General features: G+C 39.5%; 1 protein-coding gene across 1 annotated transcript in view; it reads right to left on the bottom strand.

The window, feature by feature from the left end:
- The window catches only part of LOC145986774 (putative peptidoglycan muropeptide transporter SLC46), a 52,763-nt gene that overhangs the window by 5,773 nt on the left and 21,343 nt on the right, over positions 1-25,647 (bottom strand). The window contains exon 2 of the mRNA XM_083121175.1: positions 22,752-23,633. Within this exon, the coding sequence (XP_082977301.1) occupies positions 22,752-23,625 (874 nt within the window). The 5' untranslated portion in view covers positions 23,626-23,633. The remainder of the gene's footprint in view (positions 1-22,751; positions 23,634-25,647) is intronic.

Below are 25,647 nucleotides of genomic sequence, written 5' to 3'. Positions count from 1 at the left end.
TATGGTGAAAAAAGCGTTACTTACCTACTCCTGGCAACTTTTTCACCATAATTTTCATTTTCTTTTTTTCCTGTTTCCAGTATTTCCATGTCATTGACCATCACTAAACACACCTTTTGTTGCCTTCAAACATCAACAGTCTTGCCACTGTACCTCATATTTTTTTAAAAACACCCATTTGGACCGGTACGCCTTTACGAGGCATTTCAGGATTGGCTATACGCGAAAACGATCGGTTTTCTTCTCTGAACTATAGATGGCGAAATAGTCCACCTACCCAAGGTGGAAATTGACGTCCAAATTTCCGTACGAATGTTTGACATGCAATTTTCCATGCTTTGTGGAAAAATAAATTTACACTTTCACTTCCATTTGGCAACACTGCATGAACAGCACTGCACCCCGTTTGTTGTTTCTATGTTTAAAAATATCTACTTGGACAGGGCTAACATTTGGTGTATGACTTATATATGTACAGGTTTCGGTTACAAAGTAACGCCACTCTTAATTCCCAGTTGCGCCGTTCGTGGGACACCCTGTAGAATATATAACTAACATTTGAGGGGGAAAAGGTAAAGTTGTCCCAGTGCATTGCAAAGTCTCGTCAGACTGGGCTCCACACATTCTCTCTTGGCCATAGAGGATGTTATGTCATCAGTACTACGATTTAGTGTCCCATCCTCAAACATTCCCATATATCCATTGATGAAAGGCTGTATGAACTCCAGAACCACTGATATATTCGGAAAATTTGTAATTAAGATCACCCATTTCAGGAATCAAGCCTGGGTCTTTCGTATGACCGTTAGACGCCCGGCTGATCGAGTGAACCACTGTGTTGGGAGGTTAACACCAGTCAACCATCCCAGGTCTAATGTGTAACATTCACAAGAACTACAATGCATCATATGGAAGGCAGCTTCCTTCCATTTGCTTATCTCTTTCTTTTTAGCCTTTAGTCTAGGTTAACTTATTATTAGCAAGAGTATATTTAATTCGTCATAGGACTTTGATTTTCCATGATCTTGTGTTTTCAGTTTATAGACCTTATAACAATCTTTCAAGATGTACAGTACTGGTATTTTCAATTAGTTTATTTAGCATTGCATTTCTTCCACTTTTGGCTAATCGCGGCGATGGGAATGAAAGGTGGTGAAATGGATGAATGGACAATCACAAACACACATGAACCACAAGATCCAAATCCCACAGAAGATTATGCTGGCTGTGAGTTCAGGCGCTAGAGCCTTGTTGGTTTGCAACATTGCAGTTACCAGAGTTTGCTGTGTGGAAGTATAGAATAGAAAGTGGAGCTCTACCACAGTAGCGTACGCAGGATTTCATCAAGGGGGGTGTTATTTCTAAAACGTTTTTCCAAATTCACATTGCCATTGTTTTATTATACTTTAATTAAATAATAATAATCACAATTAATTAATAATACTTATAATTAATAAATTAGCTGAATTAATACTAATAATACTACAAATACCACCACTACTACTACTACTAAGTAGTAGAGATCTAAATAAATATAGTATTTATGAAAACAATAGAACGAAATTACTTTCTAGTCATTCGATTTCTATCAAATTCTGGGAGCATTTATTTGTTTCTCTGTTACGAAATAATCGTCTGGTCAACGAGGTGAGACAGTTCAAGGGTGAAGAAGATCCATAAATACAAGATAATATATTAAAATTAATTGAAATAATCAAAGTATGGAACTCATCCAAGGAGCTGCGGTGATCTGGTCGGTAGAGCGTCTGACAAGTGACATTCACGCGGGAGATCCGGATTCGATTCCCGAAATTGGTTGGAATTTTTCCGGCTTCTTCCCCGCATAAATGTCCCCGATAATTCACATCTGGATTGTCTCCCTGTTCTTACCAATAAAATATTTTACAATAGTTAAGCTTATTGTAGTTTTAATAATTGTCTAGTCAACAAGGTGAGACATTTTAAAGAGAGACATTCAAACGAGCTGTGGTAAACAATATAATGAGAAGGCGAATTGGTGACTGTATTCTTGTCCGCCTAGCCTTTGTCTATACATTAGCCTCTTACAACGTACCAATAACTTTATTTAGTTAATTCTCATTGTTCACATAAAAAAAATGCATGTTCGTTGAACACAGGCATACATAAAGGGATGGCCGATCGTGTTCCAGCCCCTACCGAAATTTTGATAAAATCTGAATTTTCAAATAAAAATCCGTTAAGAACTTTAAAAAATCAAAATGTGTAAAGTGAATCCCGATTACCATTTTTGTCTTTGAATACAATTTTAATAGACTGAAAAGCTCCAAAAATACGAAATATTTTATTATGCATCCTGCCCTCCAAATCGAAGCCATTTGCTATTCACATTTACTATCCCAGCACCTCCCGAAAAAAAATCCTGCGTACGCCAGTGTGTTGGTTGCAACTGAGACACAAAACAACTTTTTTCTCTTTTAAATCATAGTTACCCTGACTTAATCTCATAAACTCGTGGTCATTTCCAAGGCATCACTCTGAAAGACGCGTGTGTTTTAAATGCTGTGCTTTTCTCCATGCTGCATGAAAATAATAATTCAAATTATTATTGTATTATTATTATTAGTAGTAGTAGTAGTAGTAATAATAGTAATATTATTGTCCCAGATCTTTGACTGAAAAATATTTTTCATAATATTTCACAAGCTCAAGGGGGGGGGTTAAACCCCGTAACCCCCCCCCCCTTGCGTACGCCACTGCTCTACCAGGAGGAGATAAACCCTCTGGTGCTGTCGAATTTTCAACTGTAAGCGAGCGAAAGAAGCATGGATGATGCACTCAGCTGCTTACCACGCAATCCTGCCTTTGCGTTGCCAAAATGTGCGGCGTTCTTCAACACATCGTCGTCATCTTTATTCAGTGCCAAGTCAGAGGTGAGGCGTCCGGTCATCGGGAGATGCGGCGATGATCAAGCATAATAATAAAAATATTGCATTTTATATTTTTTAGAGAAGCAGTAAAAATAATAAGTCAGAATACTCGCATATTTGTGCGAAATAAGCCAAGCGACAGCATGAAACAGCTCGAAATACGCAAGATATTCGCTAATCTTAGCGCATCGAAATGAGGCCACAGTACTACCCCTCGCGCCAAGTTTCCTATTGAAGGCAATGGTGTTCGTCGGCCAAGCTCATCGCAGAATGCTGCGAATCTCTCTGGTCTCTGCCAGTGTCGAGAAAAGCCGAACGCTTCCGAACAGGCAGACATCCAACGACCTGTACTTTCCCCCACTCTTGAAGGTCTGGGTCATAACAGACCCCATCCCCATGTTTACAGCCACGGAAAGGTTTGTCTGGAGTCATCAAGATTCTTCCGAGTGTCCAGTGGCGTGCTCAAGGAGGAGTGGTGATGATCATAATTCTGCTTAAGCTCAATATTCTTTGAAAAAAAAAGAAGAAAGAAAAGACAGGAAAAGATGGCAAAATGAGGACTTCAGGAATGACTACTAAAAAGTACACGTAACCCCCCCCCCCCCTTTCGAAAATCCTGGGCACACCACTCGATTGTCTGCTATTTCCACTTGTTAAGAGGAAAAGCACACATTGAACGATGTGAATCTGCTTTTCATTATCAAAACAACAATTAGCAGTGAAACATACAGGTTCTTCTTACCTTTAAACGCGACAATTAAGATGTTTGCATTTCAGTTCCCATCATATTTAATAATTCTCGTCGTATGGGATAGAATTATGTGTCTCTTGTAGTCGTAAGGTCTGTGGTATGAGCTCTTACATTCAATTGGCAGTGGTGACCTTGGCGTTTATCGCAGAGAAATATTGTACAAGGAACCAAAGGAGGGAAGTTATGAAAACTGGACACAAGCGAGAGGAGGAAATAATGGACTGTTAAATTTAGTACGCTAGTTTGCCGATGGTTTTTCTCATTTTGGTGTAGTTGTACGTACTACGAAGGGAGCATTTTGGTTTGTCTTGACAACTCTGAGTCGAACGAAAGTGAAAGTAGATGTGTTGGCAACACTGGAACTGACAAACTTTATGAAATAGTCGAGACGAGAGATCAACACGTCAAGTTTTACTTGTTTTAGAATTAATATGTACATTTTTGTTGCCATTTTTGTGAATACATGTAAAGCATTTTTATGCAGTCCAAAGAGTAGAGTTCGTGAATGATGTAAATATTGTTTGTGAAACAGCAGGTGTAAATCTTTTTTCCAGTAACGTGTATGATTCTATTCTAAGACAGAGTGGCTTGGACCGGATTGGAGGTAAGATAGGAATCTAATTTACTCGGTTACGCCTTCTTCCAATATATATATATATATATATATATATATATATATATATATATTATATATATATATATATAATATATATATATATATTTGTCGTTTTTGCATGCACGTTGTGTGATTATAACACCTTTAAGCCTTGTTTCCATGATTATGAAAAAATATAACTATGCTGACCAAGGCAGTAATTTATTTTATTAAAAACAAACTAAACGTAACGTTTCAACCTTCTAGCAAGGTCTTCATCAGACTCAGTATCAAGTACAAAAGTAACAAGATACAAAAATAGTGCATTATATATACACAAAACATTACTCCCTCCAGACTATTAGAAAGTTGTTCTGTTGTTGTACGACTTAAGAGAGAGAGAGAGAAATGCGATATTTAAACACACGAGAGAAACAGGACATGACATAGAGTGGGATGAGGCTAAGCAGATAGGAAGGGAGAAATGAATGCTAGTGAGAAAATGGAAGGAAGCCAAGGAAATAAAGAAGAAAGGTGAAGAAGAGACAATGAACTGGAATGGGGGACTGAAGTTAAACAAAGAATGGAAGAAGGTGTTAGAAAGAGTGGAAAAGACAAGAGAGAAAGAGGAGAGGAGATGGAAGAAAAATGAAGGAAAAAGAGCGTGAGATATAAAGCCCAACCACATTCTATATGGAAGTAAATATGTTTAGCCTTTTAGGTGAAAGTACAGTTCACAAGTGAAAGCCACCTGCTAGAAAGTTCCAGAACAACTTTCTAAGAGTCTGGAGGGAGTAATGTTTTGTGTATATTATAATGCCCTGTTTTTGTATCTTGTTACTTTTGTACTTGATACAGAGTCTGATGAAGACCTTGCTAGAAGGTTGAAACGTTATGTTTAGTTTATGTTTTTAATAAAATAAATTACTACCTTGGTCAGCATATTTATATTTTTCACGTTGTGTGATTTTTTCATTCACTAAACAAGTTTCCGTGCAAATTATTTCTTCTAAGTATTCTGGATATTATTTATCGGACGTGATGAGATTATTCCCTTTCTCCTTATCTTATTTATGTATTGTTAAAGAGGGTCAAAATAGGAGCTGGATTACAAAGGTGCCGACTTCGGGAGCAGGACTTTATGGACATTCCACGAAAGTGGCCCTGCCCTACTCCATGTAGTTAAATGACAAGATGAATTAATATGGAAATTATTATTGTTTTTAATTGCATTAAGGCAGTGGCGGCTGCTTAATACGTGCTACCGTGCTATAGCACGTTGCTAAATTTGTTAAAATGAAAAGAAGAAAAAAGCAAATCTTACAGATGCAAGAAGTTTAATGAAGCCCCAAAGTGAAATGAAACTTCTCATGTTAAGAGCCTCAACATTTACCAGCGGCGCCACATATTTCCCTCACGCTGGCTATAAGGAATAGCTTACCGTGCTAAAATCTCAACAGCACGTTTTCGCCCCTTTTTCATCCCTCCGCGCATGAATACTGTACACCCCCACTCCTCGATTTGTACGGGGGATAATGTCCCGGCTCAAGAAAAATCGTCTGCTAGCGTGCTACAGGAGGAATCAGCACGGTAAGTGTGCCATCTCAGGATAAGAAGAAAGTCTACGACAACCTATTGCCTCTGTCAGAACAACGTTTCTTAATGTCATTTTCAAACGTTCTGTACGTTATCAGTGTAGAGTTATGTAATGTTTGTAGCATGTCGTATACATTTGCAGCACCTGCAAAAAAGTTGGAACGCGAATTGACACTACCCCTTAGCCTTTAATCTATTTCGGTGGTAAGTTGTAAAGATTGCAACTCTGAAACTATAGTCCGTGCCTTTTTTGCTTCCGAAAGTGGATTCTGCTACGTAATTTATGTTCAGGAAATTCTAATTTTATATTTTATCTAAATTGCCTGTTTTTAAATGCTAGATATTTCCTTGTGTTTATGTAGCACTTCAATAGTCAAGAAACAAACTTACAGAGTACCGTCATTTTTCCCCGGCTTCCAGATCCGAAAATTTTCCGCGCGGTTCATTGTGTTAAAATCGCGTGGCGCCTGAAGTGGTGGTCATTGTTGTGAAGGATTAGCTTTTTGTTGTTGTTAGAAGTGAAAGTGAGTGTGTGTGTGTGTGTTAGTGTACCATGAATTCGGTGGATTGTTTGTTCCAGCGACCTTTCTCTTCAAGAACACTTGAAAAAAAGTTGGAAATAAAAGCGTTAGGACGGCCGTTGCCAGATTTGGATCTATCGCAAAATGCAAAGGGAGGTAAGAACGCTACGCATAAAAGGTGATTTAATAGAAAACTGTAATATAGTGAACCATGGCTTTGTGGGTGTCAAATTCGAAATGCATTATTCTGTTTTCCTTGCATACTTTTTGGAAGTAATGATTCGTGGTCTGAAGGAGGTGTAAAAGATCTAGGACATTTATGTGAATATATGAGAAAGCATAGTGAAAGCAAAAAGCACATGAATAATGAGTTAAATTTTGTCTCTCTCGGAACTATCAACATAGCAACGCAGTTAAGCCACGTTTATCTAGAATCGCATAATGAACAAGTTGAAAAAAATCGCCACGTCTTGTTAAAAATCATAGACTGCATCAAGTTCTGTGGAGCTTTTGAGTTGTCCCTGCGTGGCCGGCCACGATGAAACAGATTCCTCCGCAAAACCTGGGATATTTTTTAGGGCTCCTTGATTTTGTCAGTAGTTTAGACAATGCTGTTAAAAAACATCTTGACAACAGCACTGTATCTAAAGGCACTCGATCTCGCCATCGAAGTTCCGGGTTGAAGTCTCGGCCCGGGTATGGGTATTCTTTGTAATACTTTGTAATAATGAAATTAATGAAGGGACATTCACAAACAATACCCATACCCGGGCCGAGACTCCAACCCGGAACTTCGATAGCGAGATCGAAAGTCGACCACTTAACGTTCGTGGGGGGGGGGGGGGGGTAGGGGGCATTATAAGTACATGAAAAACAGCATCAGTTGTAGCACCCATCTTTGAAAAGTCACGAGCCGCCGCTGCATTAAGGTTTAGAATGTTTGTGAATGCATACAATTTGCACATTTCACCAATAAAAGTCACTAACATCTGCAGCCTAATGTTTTACAGACAAATGAAGTCAAGCTTTGCTACATTTTTACAGCATTACACACGTAACGCACTTTTGTTAATGCTTTTTTGTGCATTCAGCGTATGCCATCATACTCTTATTTTTTTCCATTTGTAGCACACATACCGCACACACAACAAAGTAGTTCATAATTTCAAGAAATAAATTCATTATGAATATTTTAATCCAATGTCATGTGTAGAACCTTTAATTTTGTGCGTAAAATGTCCCACACGTAACGCTGGAATGCCCCTTTATCATTTATTCATTTATTGTCTGTGTACTTGATGTTCCTCTCAAATTCAGAGGGGAAGATATTATATATACTATGCCAGGGCGCGAAATTTCCGGTCGCCAGGTCGCCATTGGCGACCAAAAGTTTGGGGCTGGCGACTAAAATTTCGTTGTTTCAAATATGTGTCAAACACGCCCGAACATCTGAATCCAACGTTCGTACATGGTTTTGGAAAGCGAGCCGATTGAAAACCCGGCGTCCACTCAATGCCGACACCATCTAATCGGCACAACAGTTCTGAGGTGGGGAGGGAGGGGAGGGATAGAGTGGAGCAGACCGTGGCCCAACCGAGACTCCTTGCTTGTGCATGGAAAAAAACCCTGTTTTCACAGTTGTGAACTGCTCTCGCGCCTGCCAGTGTCCAGTCTTTGTTGACAAAAGAATGCGATAAATGCACTCGTGAGGGTTGGTTGACGTGGTAGTAAATTCGTTCTGTTTACCTATTATTTTTTTTTTTTTTGGTTCGGTGGTAGCCTGTGAGTGAAGTGGTTCCAGAGAAATACATACATCAGCCTTCTGATTGATGGATGTGTGTGTTCGATACGTGGATGCAAATGATTGGTCACATCAAGGAGGACATTTTAGGAGTAATAGAGCTTCCAAACTCTACTTCTGCTGGCTACTTCACAGCCATAACTGATTATTTAGATAAGGCAATAGGTTCAAATAAATACAGAAACAAGTGTTACATTGTAGGCTTGGGTACTGCAGCAAATATGGTCGGGCACAAATCAGGATAGGCTGTGCAAATTAAAGCTATTTGTAATAAAATGATAAATATTCACTGCCTTGCACACCGTTTGCATTAGCTGTGCTGGATGCGTGTCGTGAAGTTGAATATCTTAGAGCATTTTATTCCGTGATTAGGAATATTTTTCAGTGTTATCATGGCTCTTCTAAAAGACTTCACCTCTTGAGAGAAACGGCAGAAGTTATAGAAGAAATTCTAAAACTGAGTGATATCCACACTATTAGGTGGCTAGCCAGCAAGAAGTGCTGTAAGAGCTCTCTTGCAATCATGAAAGCTTGAATAGGTGGCCCATGGAAAAGACAATGATGGCGCTAAAGCTAAGGGTTTGCTGAAAAGTTTGAAGCAATTTAAATTTGTTAAGCTTCTGTACTTCCTTTTGGATTTCTACAGGAAATTGAATCCTTTAAGCGTGGCACTATAAAATAAGAATCTTTTGATTGCATCTCTGAAAATAGGAATTGAACACTGGATGACCTAGAATCTAATGTTGGACCAAGCAAACAAGATTTCTTGGACCATGTATCCATTTCAGGGAAGATCAGGGATGTGCAGCTCTCAAACATTCAAAATGGAGAGCAAGAGTTTCAGAGTGTTAGAGGAAACTTAATTAACAATGCGAAGGTGTACATCACAGAAAGATTGCAATCTATATCAACAGATGTGATTGCATCTCTGCATGTTTTCGACACTTTGGGTCCGCCTCCCAAAGAAAATATTCTTCAGTTTGGGATAGAAGAATTAAAGAAGCTCTACTTGTACTTGAACCCGAGCCTTCATAATGAGAAAATGGATGTTCTGTTAGCAGAGTGGACAGAATACAATCTTTTGTTTCCTTCTCTGACTTTGAATCAGATGCTGGAGAAAATTCACAGTGAGGAATGTTCAACAAGATTCCCCAATTTGCTCTAGATTTTGACATTTTGTGCTGTTCTACCAGTGAGCACATCTTCATGTGAGAGAGGTTTCAGCTGTCACAACAGACTGAAGACTACTTACAGGAACTCTCTGAAGATTGAGACACTGGATGATTTGCTCAGAGTTTCTGTAAATGGACCTCTGCCCCTGTCAGAGTTTGACCCAGCAGCTGCGATTGATAAGTGGTACTTCAGTGCAGAACGACAGCGCTACACAAACATTAATTCTTTTTAATACTTGCTCATATTTTTATTACTTATCAATATAAAATAGTGGCGACCAGAGATTTTAGTCTGGCGACTGACTTCAAACTTGAAATTTCATGCCCTGTACTATGCATAATAGTTATGATATATATATATAATATATTGCAAATTTATAATAACTTAAAACTTCAGTGTGGAAAATGTGGAGCACAATTCATAGAAAGCGACCTAACCTTAATCATAAAGCTTCCATGCTTCTTTACTATTGAATCGTCCTTCAGTAGCTGACTTGTGCGTGTAGTGACGTGATTACTTTAACACTAAGTGCACAAGATTGTCAATAGCAAGCGACAAAGCATTTTGAAACATTAGCCTATTTAACTTCTTCACAGCATTTTGCTCCAAAAGTAATGTACTTGCCTCAGTTACATGAGATTAACGTAACATAGAACAATTATTAAGTAACAATTATTAATTAGAATATTAAAATTTATATTACTTTCGTGCAAGAACCGCCAGAAATTGATCGATGACTATCGTGTATGTACAAAATTTTCCAGAACGCTAGAATCGTCAAAATAAAATACCTATATGAAAAAAACAACTATATTTTTGAAATTCGAAACTTTAGCTATAGTCAGTCTCATTGATGAAGGAGGCGCGCCCTCCTCGGTCGACCAATTCCTCCAACAAACAAGTAAACTAGAAACATTTGTTTTATTTTTCAGATCAAATTGCGTAGGTGTATGGTATTTAGGCACATATTAAATGCGACTATGCCCAGAAAATATTTTTGCTTCGTACTCGTCTTTTTTTTTTTTTTTTTTTTTTTTTTTTTTTTGCTGACGCCGTTACTTAAATAGTAGGGTGACCATACGTCCCGTTTCAGAGGCGTGTCCCAGTCGTCCCGTCCATATTAGTAAAAAGCCACTATTTGTCCCTTTTTATAAAAGTCTAGGAGTTGTCTTGAAAAAAAAGTCTAAATTGTCTAAATTGTCTAAATTTTGAACTCATTTCATGCTAAAAAGATGCATTGATTTGTTTATGTACCATTATTTATAGAGGAAAATAAGCATGCAGTTTCTTTACGGAATTGCAAGGAGAATTTAAAGTTCTTGTGCCTTGACACAAACTCAAAAGAAAAATCTAGAGTTGTGTCTGATATGTGGGGTAACGTTTTCAGGGATATTTATAAAAGATTGATGAAGAATAAATCTGCTCTCAAGAAGATTGGTTCTTCTGCTAAATACTTCTGGCATTCCTCAACTTCAGCGTAGGACTAACATCAAAGGTTGTGATAAGAAAGGACGAGAAACGATTATAATTATTAATGCCTTTTGACAACTGTAACGTTTTCATTACTTTCGTGCCTGAAACATCTACATAATTGAAAATTGAAGTCCATATTCAATTTTCGGCTATCAGAGGGCGTTTCCTTCCCTCGATAGCTCTATTGGTGCTGCCTCTAGTGGCAGTTGGGCGTAAGAACGCCTGGCCGTAAATCTCGCTCCACCGGGCAAAACAGTCTCTCTCGATCGCCCACTACGAACGGCACGCACCAGTTTTACGTATTACATCTATTCCTCGTCGGCAAGGGACCGTACTCAACCACGCTGCCTGTGGAGGAAAAAAACCTGCCACGCGAAACACCAACGCGAAGAGGCCAGGCCAATGAGCACAAGGATCCAGATGGAAGAGTGGCTTTGTGTCTTTACATCGGCTGAACATTAGTGGTGAGGTATTTAAGAAAACTCTTGACTGTGATATTGGAACTCATTAACTTCTCGTCGCCGTTCATTAAATATATATATATATATATATATATATATATATATATATATATATATATATATATTGCGACGTCTTTGTTTTCACGTGACTTAAATAGTAACGACGAGAAACCTATAGAATCTCCCAAACATTTTTTTTGCCCCCTTCTTTTCTCGTGTTGAATAGTTTAATTGTGCCAAAAATAAATAAATATATACGTGTATTTTTGTGTTGCGTCGCAAAAGGGGCAAAAGAACGAAAAACGTGCATAAGATATGAGCGAACTTAGTTAAAATTACCTTCGCATAAAATACGTTCTCTTGAACAGTATTTTGTAAGTAACGTATATGGCACGGTCAGTTACTTAATGAACAGGCGTACCATAATATGGCAGATGTACGAGGTGTGCGTTCGACCTTGCAGTGCAACTTGATGTTCTTGTTTGTTCAAGATTGGGCTTAGTGGCGTTAAATGGACATTATTTGAACTTAAGAAAACGGCATAGAAAGCTACAATCCCCCACCTTTTTCCTAGTTTGTTTGAATCGCAAATTGCTATTAATCCTATTCTTGTCACGGTAGCACTAACGATGCTAAAGGGTACAGAACAAAACAAATAACAGCGGGGTTAAGTCTAATATAAAAAAAAGTAAAAAAAAGGGAGTCATTGATTAAGTAAAAAGGGGATCTGCTGAACGTTCCATGCACGCTTGAGAGAGAGAATGGTGCATATGTTAATTATTCCTTTTTTGTGTGTGTTAGTGAGTGTTGAATTAGTCTGTTGTTAAGCACGCACGCGTGTTGGTAATTACGCTTGATTTGTGGGTGCAGAATTAAAGTTTAATGTAAAAAGGGGCATAGCACGCCGGACGTGCTGACAAAATAATTGAGTGATTGCGCCCTGAAAAGGATTGTTGATTAGGTTATACGTTTGTTGATATTTGTTACAACTCCCTTTTGGATAATTGTATTTATAGGAATGTATCGTAATGGGACAATATACATATGTTATTGTTGATTGAATTGTGGAGTAGAATACATTCATTTACCTGTCAAATTCTAGTCAGTAAGTCCCGCGCGAGAGAAAGTTGCATTTTTGCGAGTCAAATTAAAACTTAAGGCAATCTAAAGGGACAATTGAGAAAGGGAATAACGTTGGGTAAAATACGACCTTTAAATCTTGCTTACAATGGAGAAGGCGTAACTCGCTATTCATTGTCGGACCCTTTGACATATTTGCGTATGTTTGCGTAATTATATATGTGCATTTCTTACAGGGGGCTTTAGTCTCGTGCTTCTTGTACGTGCCGCCTGTAAACTCCCGCAGCACCGAGCAGGAAGTACGACACAAAATAGAAGTTTGCGACGTGTAGTACGGGTCTCAGATCAATTTCTTGGTATTCGCTGTTGTGGTTGCCGTGCAGCCGTTTCCAAGTTAAATATCGCGTGCAACCACAATTTGACCCCACTACCACGTTACAGAATTGCCAGCAGAGCATCGGTTGCTTTTGATCTATTTTGTGAACATTACATTTTTTTCTACTTGTTGTTACAATTGAAACAGAATTTTTTTTCTCTCACATTAATTTTTGCCCCCCTTTTTTTTCCTCAGCTTGATCTCTCTGGTAATTAACTTTTAGTCCTTCAGTGAATATATATATATATATTTTTTTCTTGTTCCAGTATATTGTTTTTTTTTGCCACACCATATTTAATTATTACATTTACCTTTGTGTATACCTTTATCACATTTGTACGGGGTGCTTGTCTGCCTTCCCACAGACCCTATTTTATTGTTCGTAACCATGGCCCTCCCCAGACGAGGTAAAGGTTATTGACGCCGGTTGTCAAACCGCGTTGTCTCTTCCTGTCGTGCCCCCTCTGGGGAATTCCAATTTATCTGTACCTTCGGCTCCTTCTGCTCCGCCTTCACAGCTAAATTCTTCTCTCCCCCCCTTTTATAGGATTCCGGATTTGTCCGTTCGTCCTTCGTTTGCTCTCTCCACCCGACCATTGTTGTCAACTCCCCCTCCTTTTGCTCCTGTCCCTTCCTTTTCCATACCTGCTCTTCAGACCTCTTGTCCTTTTGTACCATCTCAATCACCTCTAGATACCATTAAAATGAAAAACCTCAATAGAGCAATTGACGCCCTACCGATTTGTGACGGCATGGACCCTCCTAAGCTTTTTCTCTTTATGGTCGCCTTACAGCGCCTCATTGGTTATGGCCATTTTCCATTAGAGTGGGTCTTGCATAACGCCTTTCGCCGTACCACGGTTTTTTTTTAGAGAATACTTGGTTAGAGGCCCTGTCTCAATCCCTTTCATGGGATGATCTTAAATCCACTATTTGGAACTGTCTGGTTCCTAACCACCAGTACCTTTTGCTAGTTAACCAATATGTCACGCGCCTTCAGCGGCTTAACGAAAATCTACTTCCTTTTGTATGTGACATTGTCACTTCAGCTTCCGCCCTCGCGCTTGCTTGGTACGAAAACACCCTTTTACAGACGATTCTCCTTCATCTGAATCACATTTCGATGGGATGCCTCCTTTTTCGCGGTCATCCCCAGTCCCTGGCGGAACTTACACAATACGCGAAAGAGATTTTCGCTATTGAAACTAGCAAAACCGATCACTGGAACAACTCAGTGAATTCCTTGGCGCCCGTTTCTCACCTCCCCCACGGTTCCGTTTCTCGGGATAACCCTCCATATTGTGTATATTGTCGCCGAAGGGGTCACTCAATTTCTACTTGTCGCCGTCGCCCTATTTCTTCCCATCTTACCGGTTCTGGTAATGAGTCGCGCCCTTCATAGATCTCCAGTCATCCTTTCATGATTTTTTTTGATATTATCATGTTATAATTCATAGTCAATCCAACGTATTCCCTTGCTCTGTTCCCTTGATTTTTTTTGTCTACATGTTTATATATCTATACTCTTTTTCTGAATCTGTGCTTATAAATATATATGTATGATGTAATTCTGTTTTTTTTTGTATTTATGAGTGAATTCATTCATTCTTTTTATATGTATATGTTAAAAGTGCATATTATGCTCTATTGAATATTGAAGCTGTTTATTGTTGTATATCCTATGTTTATCCCTGATTATCTGCATCCCTTGTAATAGTGCTACCTCCTTATTCCTTCCTGTAGTAATTTTCCTCCTCCACTTTCCTATTTCTTGCATCTTCCTTCTTTCTTCTCTAGTTTTTGATTTTCGTTCTTTTTTTTCATTCTATGTTTGTACTTTACGAGGAAGCTATCTACTACTAGTGCAATTTTGGAAATGGCTACCTTTTACATCTACTACTTACAAGTCTTTGAAGCCATCTTATGCGTTCCTGGGAATGACCGTGGATAATACACAATGCAGTCTGTGTGATTGTTTCTTATCAAGAGTGTCGAATCTAGTCATGCATCTAGGTGTTTCGGCCGGGAGGCGTGCACGACGCATGGTGAACTATGTGATCATCGACTAAAGAATGGTTCTCTTATACAAAATTTATGTGTTCCTATGAATTTCATTAGAGTTAGAGTTCTGATTGGTTGTTTGAACCTTAGGTGTAAGTCCTTATGTGTCTGCTAATTAACTAAGGACCTGTTTTTACTAAGATTAAGTGACATGAATTTTAATCAATTTTGGTTATAGGTTGGGTACATTATTGCGTGCTTATATTATTGGTAAATTATTATTTTTTTTATCAAAGTGTGGGTTGTTATTTTGCTGCTAGGGGGTATTTGTAACGTTTTCATTACTTTCGTGCCTGCAAACATTACATAATTGAAAATTGAAGTGCATATTCAATTTTCGGCTATCAGAGGGCGTTTCCTTCCCTCGATATCTCTATTGGTGCTGCCTCTAGTGGCAGTTGGGCGTAAGAACGCCTGGCCGTAAATCTCGCTCCACCGGGCAAAACAGTCTCTCTCGATCGCCCACTACGAACGGCACGCACCAGTTTTACGTAGTACATCTATTCCTCGTCGGCAAGGGACCGTACTCAACCACGCTGCCTGTGGAGGAAAAAAACCTGCCACGCGAAACACCAACGCGAAGAGGCCAGGCCAATGAGCACAAGGATCCAGATGGAAGAGTGGCTTTGTGTCTTTACATCGGCTGAACATTAGTGGTGAGGTATTTAAGAAAACTCTTGACTGTGATATTGGAACTCATTAACTTCTCGTCGCCGTTCATTAAAAAAAAAATATATATATATATATATTTGCGACGTCTTTGTTTTCACGTGACTTAAATAGTAACGACGAGAAACCTATAGATTCTCCCCAACATTTTTTTTGCCCCCTTCTTTTCTCGTGTTGAACAGTTTAATTGTGCCAAAAATAAATAAATATATACGTGTATTTTTGTGTTGCGTCGCAAAAGGGGCAAAAGAACGAAAAACGTGCATAAGATATGAGCGAACTTAGTTAAAATTACCTTCGCATAAAATACGTTCTCTTGAACAGTATTTTGTAAGTAACGTATATGGCACGGTCAGTTACTTAATGAACAGGCGTACCATAATATGGCAGATGTACGAGGTGTGCGTTCGACCTTGCAGTGCAACTTGATGTTCTTGTTTGTTCAAGATTGGGCTTAGTGGCGTTAAATGGACATTATTTGAACTTAAGAAAACGGCATAGAAAGCTACAATCCCCCACCTTTTTCCTAGTTTGTTTGAATCGCAAATTGCTATTAATCCTATTCTTGTCACGGTAGCACTAACGATGCTAAAGGGTACAGAACAAAACAAATAACAGCGGGGTTAAGTCTAATATAAAAAAAAGTAAAAAAAAGGGAGTCATTGATTAAGTAAAAAGGGGATCTGCTGAACGTTCCATGCACGCTTGAGAGAGAGAATGGTGCATATGTTAATTATTCCTTTTTTGTGTGTGTTAGTGAGTGTTGAATTAGTCTGTTGTTAAGCACGCACGCGTGTTGGTAATTACGCTTGATTTGTGGGTGCAGAATTAAAGTTTAATGTAAAAAGGGGCATAGCACGCCGGACGTGCTGACAAAATAATTGAGTGATTGCGCCCTGAAAAGGATTGTTGATTAGGTTATACGTTTGTTGATATTTGTTACAACTCCCTTTTGGATAATTGTATTTATAGGAATGTATCGTAATGGGACAATATACATATGTTATTGTTGATTGAATTGTGGAGTAGAATACATTCATTTACCTGTCAAATTCTAGTCAGTAAGTCCCGCGCGAGAGAAAGTTGCATTTTTGCGAGTCAAATTAAAACTTAAGGCAATCTAAAGGGACAATTGAGAAAGGGAATAACGTTGGGTAAAATACGACCTTTAAATCTTGCTTACAATGGAGAAGGCGTAACTCGCTATTCATTGTCGGACCCTTTGACATATTTGCGTATGTTTGCGTAATTATATATGTGCATTTCTTACAGGGGGCTTTAGTCTCGTGCTTCTTGTACGTGCCGCCTGTAAACTCCCGCAGCACCGAGCAGGAAGTACGACACAAAATAGAAGTTTGCGACGTGTAGTACGGGTCTCAGATCAATTTCTTGGTATTCGCTGTTGTGGTTGCCGTGCAGCCGTCTCCAAGTTAAATATCGCGTGCAACCACAATTTGACCCCACTACCACGTTACACAACGGCAGATCATATTTCACTTATTGTTTATGATGTATCATTTTTGCGATCCACCCTTTAATAAATATTAACAATAACTTTATAATTAGGCCTAACCGATTTTTCAGGAAAAAAATGGGGGGTAAAGTGATCTTCTTGGAATGTTCCGTTTTGGAGTCAAAATGTTATGGTCACCCTAGTAAATAGGGGCTGTGGGTAACATTTGGTGGTTGTGGAATAGTGATTGTGTGTGAAAGGCGTGCGGGAAGGGTACGAAGGTGCAATTGTATAAGAGCATTAATGTATTTTAAACTGGCGACTCGACAGATGCCATTTCGTTCGGGTTACGACTGCGATAACCTAATCTTCATTGATCAAACGATCTAACCAGAGAATGCATTGCTTCCCACCTCCAAATTTGAGGATGACGGTCGGGCCATTCTCGAATCAGGACCTGAAGGGTGAAGCTACATGCAGTCCAAGCTGGAACCACCAATAGGATTCGGATTCGGTTAATTCTGATTCTGATTTGAATGCCCACCCTAATAACTATTGATCTAATTTTCTCTATTACCCCATATTTTCCCTACTAGCTCTTCACCTAATTCAGAGCCACCAGCCGCCGCTGTTTGTCAGTTATTTTTATTTATCATTTATGAAATCTAAATGCTTTATGTACTGGCGGCTGAACTTCGGCGCTATTTGTATATTTCCATCCTCTTCAAGGAAGAGGAGCGGGTGCAGGCGAGGGTGTCCCTATAGCGCACAGGAGCAGTGAACCCCCAGTAAATTACGGTATTCACTTCAAGAATGCACAATAAACAATATACAGGGTAACCCAGAGATGTATACCCATTTTGGAATGAACATTACACAGTTAATTGTACACCAAACTCTATTATTTTTGTTGTATAATGTGTGTGATATATTGCCATTTATTTTACATGTATTTATTTATTTATTGCAGTCACCATGGAGTCGTCGGTGGAACATCGCATGTTCACGTATCATGCCTATGTGAGAAACGGCGACTCAGTGGTTGCAGCTCAGAGGTTATTCCGCCGGCACTTCCACGTAAGGCGGCATGGATCAGTTCCAACATGCAAAACAACCTTAAAATGAGTTAAGCAGTTTCGAACCACAGGCACTGTAACTCCAAAAACACCACCAGGTGCTGAACCTCTGAGCTGCAACATAGGCATCATACATGAACACGTGATGCTCCACCGACCACGACTCCATGGTGACTGCAATAAATAAGTAAATAAATGTAAAATAAATGGCAATATATCACACACATTATACAACAAAAATAATACAGTTTGGTGTACAATTAACTGTGTAATGTTCATTTCAAAATGGGTATACATCTCTGGATCACCCGGTATTTATCTTTTCGAATAAATCCTACGTATTAAGTAATGTCTTTGAGGGCGCAACACGCCGAATTATTTTGCTGCGAAAGAAACACCACGAATCAGCTGCGCTGGTGCAGATTTCCAGTTGAACTGGGCGACAGGCATGGAGGTCCGCAGGATTTTTTCCAGGGAGGGGCAAGGAAGGTATTTCTTCCAGGGGGGCAAACGAAGGCAAATTTTCCCCAAAAATAGTGTTGTTCCCTAAAAAACATTGCTTAAATTTGAATTTATGGTGTTCATGCAATAATTAACACATATTATTGTGGCTAAAATGAAATTATATGTGTGAAATACATATTTTTTGGTTGACTTTCATTTTCCGGGGGAGGGCCCTTGCCCCCCTTCCGGACGCCCATGGCGACAAGCAGAAGCTCGAGGTAGAGCAAAATACATGAAAACGGATACTGCCGAACCTTCGTCTCAGGCAAACGGGCATGTGCAGCTCGTGCTCTCCCAGAACACACCGGCCCCGCGGCCAAAAAACTGCATGCCTTCTCCCTTGCAGTGTTGCCCTATTGCCTTCAAGTTTGAAGCCGACACGAGACATATTCAATCGTATGTTTGCATCACCTTTGTGCCAAATGTCTTACACTAACTGCAAGCTTGTGACAGAGACGGATTAGTAGCAATGAATGAAAGCTGGAATTACAGAAGATGAATTAAAATAAAGCAAGATAATTCGTGCATGCATTCAGACGTTTTCCCTTGAAGATGGAAACAGTTCAGGTACGCGAAAGTAACAGAATGGTGTGATTAGAAGCCAGTGTTTCAATTTTTATAGGTTTTGAAGTGCTTGGATAGTCGTTAAAATATATAAAATATAAAATGATCCTTGGAGTGAATCGAGGGGTGGACTGTGCTAAGATAACGTCATTTAATGCAGTGTAGGTGTTGCTGTCTGCGCAAGGAAAAAATGACCGCTAAGAAATGGGTATGTTAACGTAAACAAATAATCTCGTGCGTTGAATGGAACTGTGTGCTTGTCGCCCCGCCCCAAATTTGAAGAAGGCTGTCGCGTTTCAATCAAGGAGTTTCAGGTTCGATTTTTAATGTGCACGTGTCATGTAAGATTCCTCTTTAAGAACAGGAAACCACTTCTCACGGGTCGTTTTTTAACCAAAAACTCAATATGCTGACCAAGGCAGAATTTATTTTATTTTAAAACATAAACTAAACGTTACGTTTCAACCTTCTAGCAAGGTCTTCTTCAGACTATGTACCAAATACAAATGTTTATGTTTTAAAATAAAATAAATTCTGCCTTGGTCAGCATATTGAGTTTTTGGTTATCATGAGGGGTTATCGTTTTTTAAATTGTAGGTATAGCTTACAATTGCTGTTATTTATTATAAATTGGGCTGTATGAAATAATTTAGGCCATTGATTCATAAACACATCCCCAACACCTTTATAACAGTTTCTCATTCTTTTCCCATGCAGCCTACCCCAGTGGCGGAGTGGTTAGCACATCGCGCTACGACGCCAGGGATACCGGGTTCGAATCCTGGCCTGGGCATGGATGTTTGTGAGTGAACATCATCAATTTCATCATATCATCACTCATCCTCATCTTCGCAAATTAGCCAAAAGTGGCACAAAAACCGATGTAAAATAAAGCCAATCAATCAATCAATCAATCAATTTTCCCATGCAACACCACCGACATTTTTCATAAAGGCACAATTTATTGTAGTTTCAGCGCTTAATTTATTCGTATCCCTACTATAAAACTTTATAGTCCCAGATAAAAAAAAAAAAAACATTCAGGACAAGCCCCCCGGCCCCAGCCCACTTGTTTCGCGGAGAGAGTCTTATTTGCGGAAACTGAAATTGTTTCATACAATGCCTTGCCTAAGGGCGGGGGGTCATAACCTTGCATTTCTAAAACAAAAGAAACGTGAGAGGCAGGAAAATATATCAAAATGATGTCTGGCTTGTAAAAAATATATACGTACTCCCCCTTATTTTCGAAAAACGTGGTTTCATATTACATCGGTAACTTAACACCACACCGTAGTTTCGTCCGTCCACCTGGCGTGAGGGCTATAGGGGCTAATATTATTCATGCATTTATCCATTACGAAAATCATCATGGCCATTCTCCTTGGGAAACAGGCATGAACGTCCGCAGGATTTTTTCCTAGGGAAGGACAAGAAATGTAGTTTTTCCAGGGGGGGCAAAGAAGGCACATATTGACCCCCTCAAAAATAACTTCAGTTTGAAGTTATCGTGTTCTTGCAATACTCTTATCAATACTTAATACATTTTACTGTGACAGAAATGAAATTATATGTGTGAAATATATGATTTTTGGTTGGCCTTCATATTCCACGGGATACAGCCCCTCTGCTCCCCCTTCCGGACGTCCATGGAAACAGATGATTCCTACACCATCTTATTTAAAAGAAATAGAATTGTATTTATGTCGAGTGTTACTTTTATGAACGGAATAAATACACTATTACAGATGGTTGCAAATTTACTAAAGAACACATCTCTTCATTAGGATAAAGAATGTATAATTTTAGTGTGTTATTAGCTATTAGGTAAACCTAATGAAAAAAATATAAAGCTCCCAAGATAATTACAAGGCGAATACACTTTACGACTGTCAACTTTTTATACAACCGAAAATGAATATCTACCCAGGGTCAGGGTGCGATCAATATTTTGGCCCCTCCAAGTTACGCCTATGCTTTCGGATCTACAGAAAAGGTATACTGAAGAAATGAATTAGCAAAACGAAGAATTCCGAACTATTACAAAATTGAGAACTTCCTAAGTTATTGAATTATTCTCGACAGGTGCGCTATTCTTGATCTCTATGTTGGTTTAAGGATGAAGTCGACCTTACACCTAAAGAGAAGTTCTGTGTTAAACAAAATATGATAAAAGAGTACCGTTATATTAATTAATGGCGTGAAGGATTCAGAAAGTTGCAATTTAGGTGATATGATATATTCTTTCAATTATCCTCTAAAACTATACTTTTAAAAGAGGGTTCACAACCAACCAACTTTTACAAAACCTTGGCCAGCTGTCTTCAAAAGGACACCAAGTATGACATTTAAAGCAGTACGCAATGCAGGAACTAACATAATTTCTTGTTCTGACGTCTTTTCCCCAACAAAACTGCTATTCGATTCAAGTCTCTACGACTCATTTTCATATTCGGTAAAACTCATTTGTAGGAAGTCATTGTTGTAAGGCTGCATTAATGCTAACACTGTATGCCAAACCACTGGCGTACGCTGAGGGTGCTGATGGGGCTACAACCCCTCCTAAAATTTTGAGAAGTTTTAAAAAAATCAAATAAAAGCAGTAAAGAATCCGAAAGAAACCAATTGTTAACTGAGACCCCGCACCGCGATTACAACTTTTTGTTTTTAACAACATTTAAGACGAAGGTTAAAAATGTTAATTATCAAATATATTTCCCGTCCGCTGGAAAGCAGAAATGTAATATCCAGCTTTACAATTCCATCACCCTCCGGAAAAGAAATCTTGCGTATGCCAAACTGCTATTGATTAAATGCAACAACTTTGTTTACAATGCGCTCCAAGGTAGAATATCAAGAGAAATAATGGTGATCTATTATCGTTGAATTTTGAATTTTATTGATCATAATTAGAACGTCTTTCCTTAAATGTGACTGCCCATTAACGCATTAAAGTTTCATGATTAATTTCTATTTTTTTTTTGTGCAGTTTCTCTTTCCTTAGTTATTTTGTGCATATCCTGCATGCGTTTTGGGAGGGGCGGCTAATGCCCGGCTCTGGGGAGGATGGCGTAGCCTCCCTAGCCCCTAACTACGCCCATGACCAAGCACCTCCACTGCATAATACAAGCACTAAGGTATGATTGAGACCGAGTGCAGAGGCCACGTTCTGGGATCCCGGAACGGACGGAAGATGCTGGCGCAATCGATGCCATTGCACTGCATAAACAATCTAAGGAACACAATTTCTATGCCCTGCTGGTTCTGGTTTCCAGAATTGACCTTAATAGGCTTCGGTTTTCCAGCTCTGAATTGAATACATAACACAATTCGCCGCCGCATAAACAGGCTGAACAAATGACAAACGAAGTTAATAACGCTGTTTTGGTCCCCAGAATAGCGAGATCAACCACAATTAATTATGTAAAAACTAACAATGTTTGTATTATTCTTTATATATCTTTTACTATGCATTGTACTATATTATTTTATATATTGTAAAATTGAACCAATATATAAGAAATGTAAAAAAGAAAAATTCACGCAACTGACGTCCTGGTATATTTTAAGGAACCAGGAAAATTAGCGCACCCTCGAATGTATGCGGGAGGTGGCAGGCTTACTCCCCCCCCCTTTATGTGAAATGCATGAACAGTTTTACTTAGATTGTTAAGTCAGTTCAGTAACTTACCCCTGTAGCTTACAGCAAGCACCATGGAGAATAATAGTATGAGCGTATACAATCTGTTGTTGCCAGAACACTTCCGAAAAGTTTCTCTAATCGCACTTACCACGTTCATGGACTTCAACATATCGACGCAGCACTTACTGGCAGAGGTAATCCGCTTGTTCTCTTCTCGCACGGTGAACACTATATAGATTACCCCCAGGACGCTCACTGCGAGGCATATCCCGAAGAGTAAATTGTACGAGCCGTTGTACGTCTTGAAAAGATACGCTCCTAGCGCCGTTCCGACGGGGAAACAAATCACTACGCACGAATTCATCAACGCCATTCGGAAACTCCTGTCTTCCGGGGTAGTCACGTCCGCCAGGTAACTGAAAGTAGCCATGTACATGGCCACGTCCGAGCCGGTGATGGCTCGTGGCAACGAAGCCGTGAAGAGGACCGTGTCGAGAGGCCACGAGAAGAAATTGTTATTCAGCAGGAGGCCCGAGAAGTATACGACTTTTCCGATCATCGCCGAGACCATCGGAATCTTCCTGCCGTAGATGTCGCTCCAGTTGCCCAGGCAGAATCCGAAGAACACCGGGAGAGTCTGTCGCACCAGGTTGTTCCACACGATGAAGGTAGACACTCGCCTGTGAACGAGAACTTGCAGCTCCTCGTTCTGCGGTTCGTTGAGGCTTGTGCAGTTTTCCACTGGTAGATGAAGATCGGTAATGCATGCCTTGTCCAGGAAGAACTGCTTCTCGACCACCAGGGTCAGCGTGAAGGAGAACACGTAGAGGATCATCACTGGCTCTATGGTCAACTTCTTCACCGTCTTCAGCATCTTCCGCATAATGGACGGTGGCTTTTTGTCTGCCTCGGAGATTTCCATCGTGTTAGCTGCAAGGTGAACAAATTAATTTGAAAGTGCTTCATTAGAATAGTTAACCCTACAGCACATGGCATTGCCATTTGGCTACATCAAATTTACTGCATCGTAGTTATGTCAACTAATCGCTAGATGGCAGCTGTATGGCTTCATTTCATTTTCTGAAATATGAGTTTACCGTTTGTAGCACTAGATGTCATGAATTGAACTTAAGGGCTCATTAATGTGAAATAATGTACATACTATGACCGCGGTAGTCAAGGCCATGGTAATTTTTCGTATTATTTTGTATTTTTTATGTACAATAAAAATACATTTTATTGTTTCGAAAAAAATACACAAAATAATTTGAAGGTTTCAAGTTTACTTTATGTGACTGGATATGTAGCAACAATTCATTTGGTTGCTATTGTTACGATAATAACCTTGTTTCCAAATGGCAACATTATGCAGTCAGGGCCTTTTACAGTTCCAATATACTTGTTGCCAGTTGGCAACATGCTGCAAGAAGCAAGAAGTAGCAGCTGTAGCCACAGTAAGTAAATCAGCACATTTGTACTGCTTCCTGTGAGCATCGAATGTGGCGTCATCGCGTGATTTGTAGTTGTGCGAGTTTGTTGAACATTGGAGTTTTATCTAGCTGTGTGTGAGGTGTGTTCCAGGACAATAGAGCAAAGTGTTGACAATATGAGGGGAGACTGATAAGTATTGAGCCTTCCCCAGAGTAAAATTGAGCTATACTCCATGAGGTCTTAAAAAGATCGCTTCGTGGGCTTGCAGCAGACGATAATATGGGGTGTGTGTGCGAGAACCAATCAGGTCCGCGAATGAGCGAGCCCGGTTGCTACAGCTCGCTCACTGCACCCTTCTGGAAGGGTGAGTAACCTCTGCCTCTTGCTACCTCGGCCTGTTTGTTCGGCTGAGGAGCAGACGACACGAGAGTATCGGCAATAGTGTGCGAGCGGCGTCTGCTGTTAGCCCGCGAAGCGCTCTTTCTAAGGCCTCCTGCAGTATAGGAGGCTGAAATTTGTAGAGTGTACTGGTTAATTCTTCTATATGTAATGCTGCAAAAATCGACTTTCTATGATTTTAACTTCCCTTTGTTTTTCAGGTCCAAAGTGAAAATGGCAGCACCTACAGAAAAGCTCTCCAAGGACGTCATAATGTTGCAAATCGTTGTCCTTTTAGGTGTCTTTTTAGATTGTGGAATAGATCTAGCGAATATAGTGGATGGGGCAACACTTGAAAGCCTAAGGAGATCTGTGTCGTCATTGTTTCACCTGCAGTGTGTGGCGAGGCATTGCCATGCAACAGGATGACGTCTTTGCAGAGCTTTTCTGGAGGTGCTGCCATTTTCACATTGGACATGAAAAACAAAAAGAAGTTAAAATCATAGAAAGTCAATTTTTGCAGCATTACACATAAAAGAATTGACGAGTACACCCTGAAAATTTCAGCCTCTAGCTCATTTTTTTCTGGGTAAGGCTCAATACTTCTCAGCACCCCCTCGTATACGCTTTGTGGATGACGACGGAAGTGTGAGGCCATTGACACAGCATTATATTAGAAATCCTCAGTGGTAGCGAATTGGATCTTGATTTCTACGACAGTGACGTGGACACAACTTTTAATCCGAAATGTATAGGGTTGGGCACAAAAGAAACTGGACCGCCTCATCTTGTCAGACATTCACAAACTATTATTTCATCTACATTCGCCCATTCCACTACTTTCCCCATCTGGTCACGTTACGTCAACCCATCCCTCCCCCGTATCTGCTCATGTTCTTGTTACTAGAGCACATTAACTTAGGTTTTAGGAGAAAATTTTGTTTCAGACCAAGTGATATGAGGCGGGCCAGTTTTTCGTGGACAACCCTGTATAATGTTGCAACTTTATCTTATAATAATTATAAAGTAATTCAATGCATGATGTTGCCATTTGTCACATGAAAATTGTGCATAAAATTAATATTTTGCACTATTTTTCGAATAAAACTTCATTTGTATATGTTTTATGTTGAAA

The sequence above is a fragment of the Lepisma saccharinum genome, chromosome 4 (genome assembly GCF_977018435.1).
Source record: "Lepisma saccharinum chromosome 4, izLepSacc3.1, whole genome shotgun sequence".
NCBI lineage: Eukaryota > Metazoa > Arthropoda > Insecta > Zygentoma > Lepismatidae > Lepisma > Lepisma saccharinum.
This window is presented reverse-complemented; position numbering and strand designations above follow the sequence as displayed.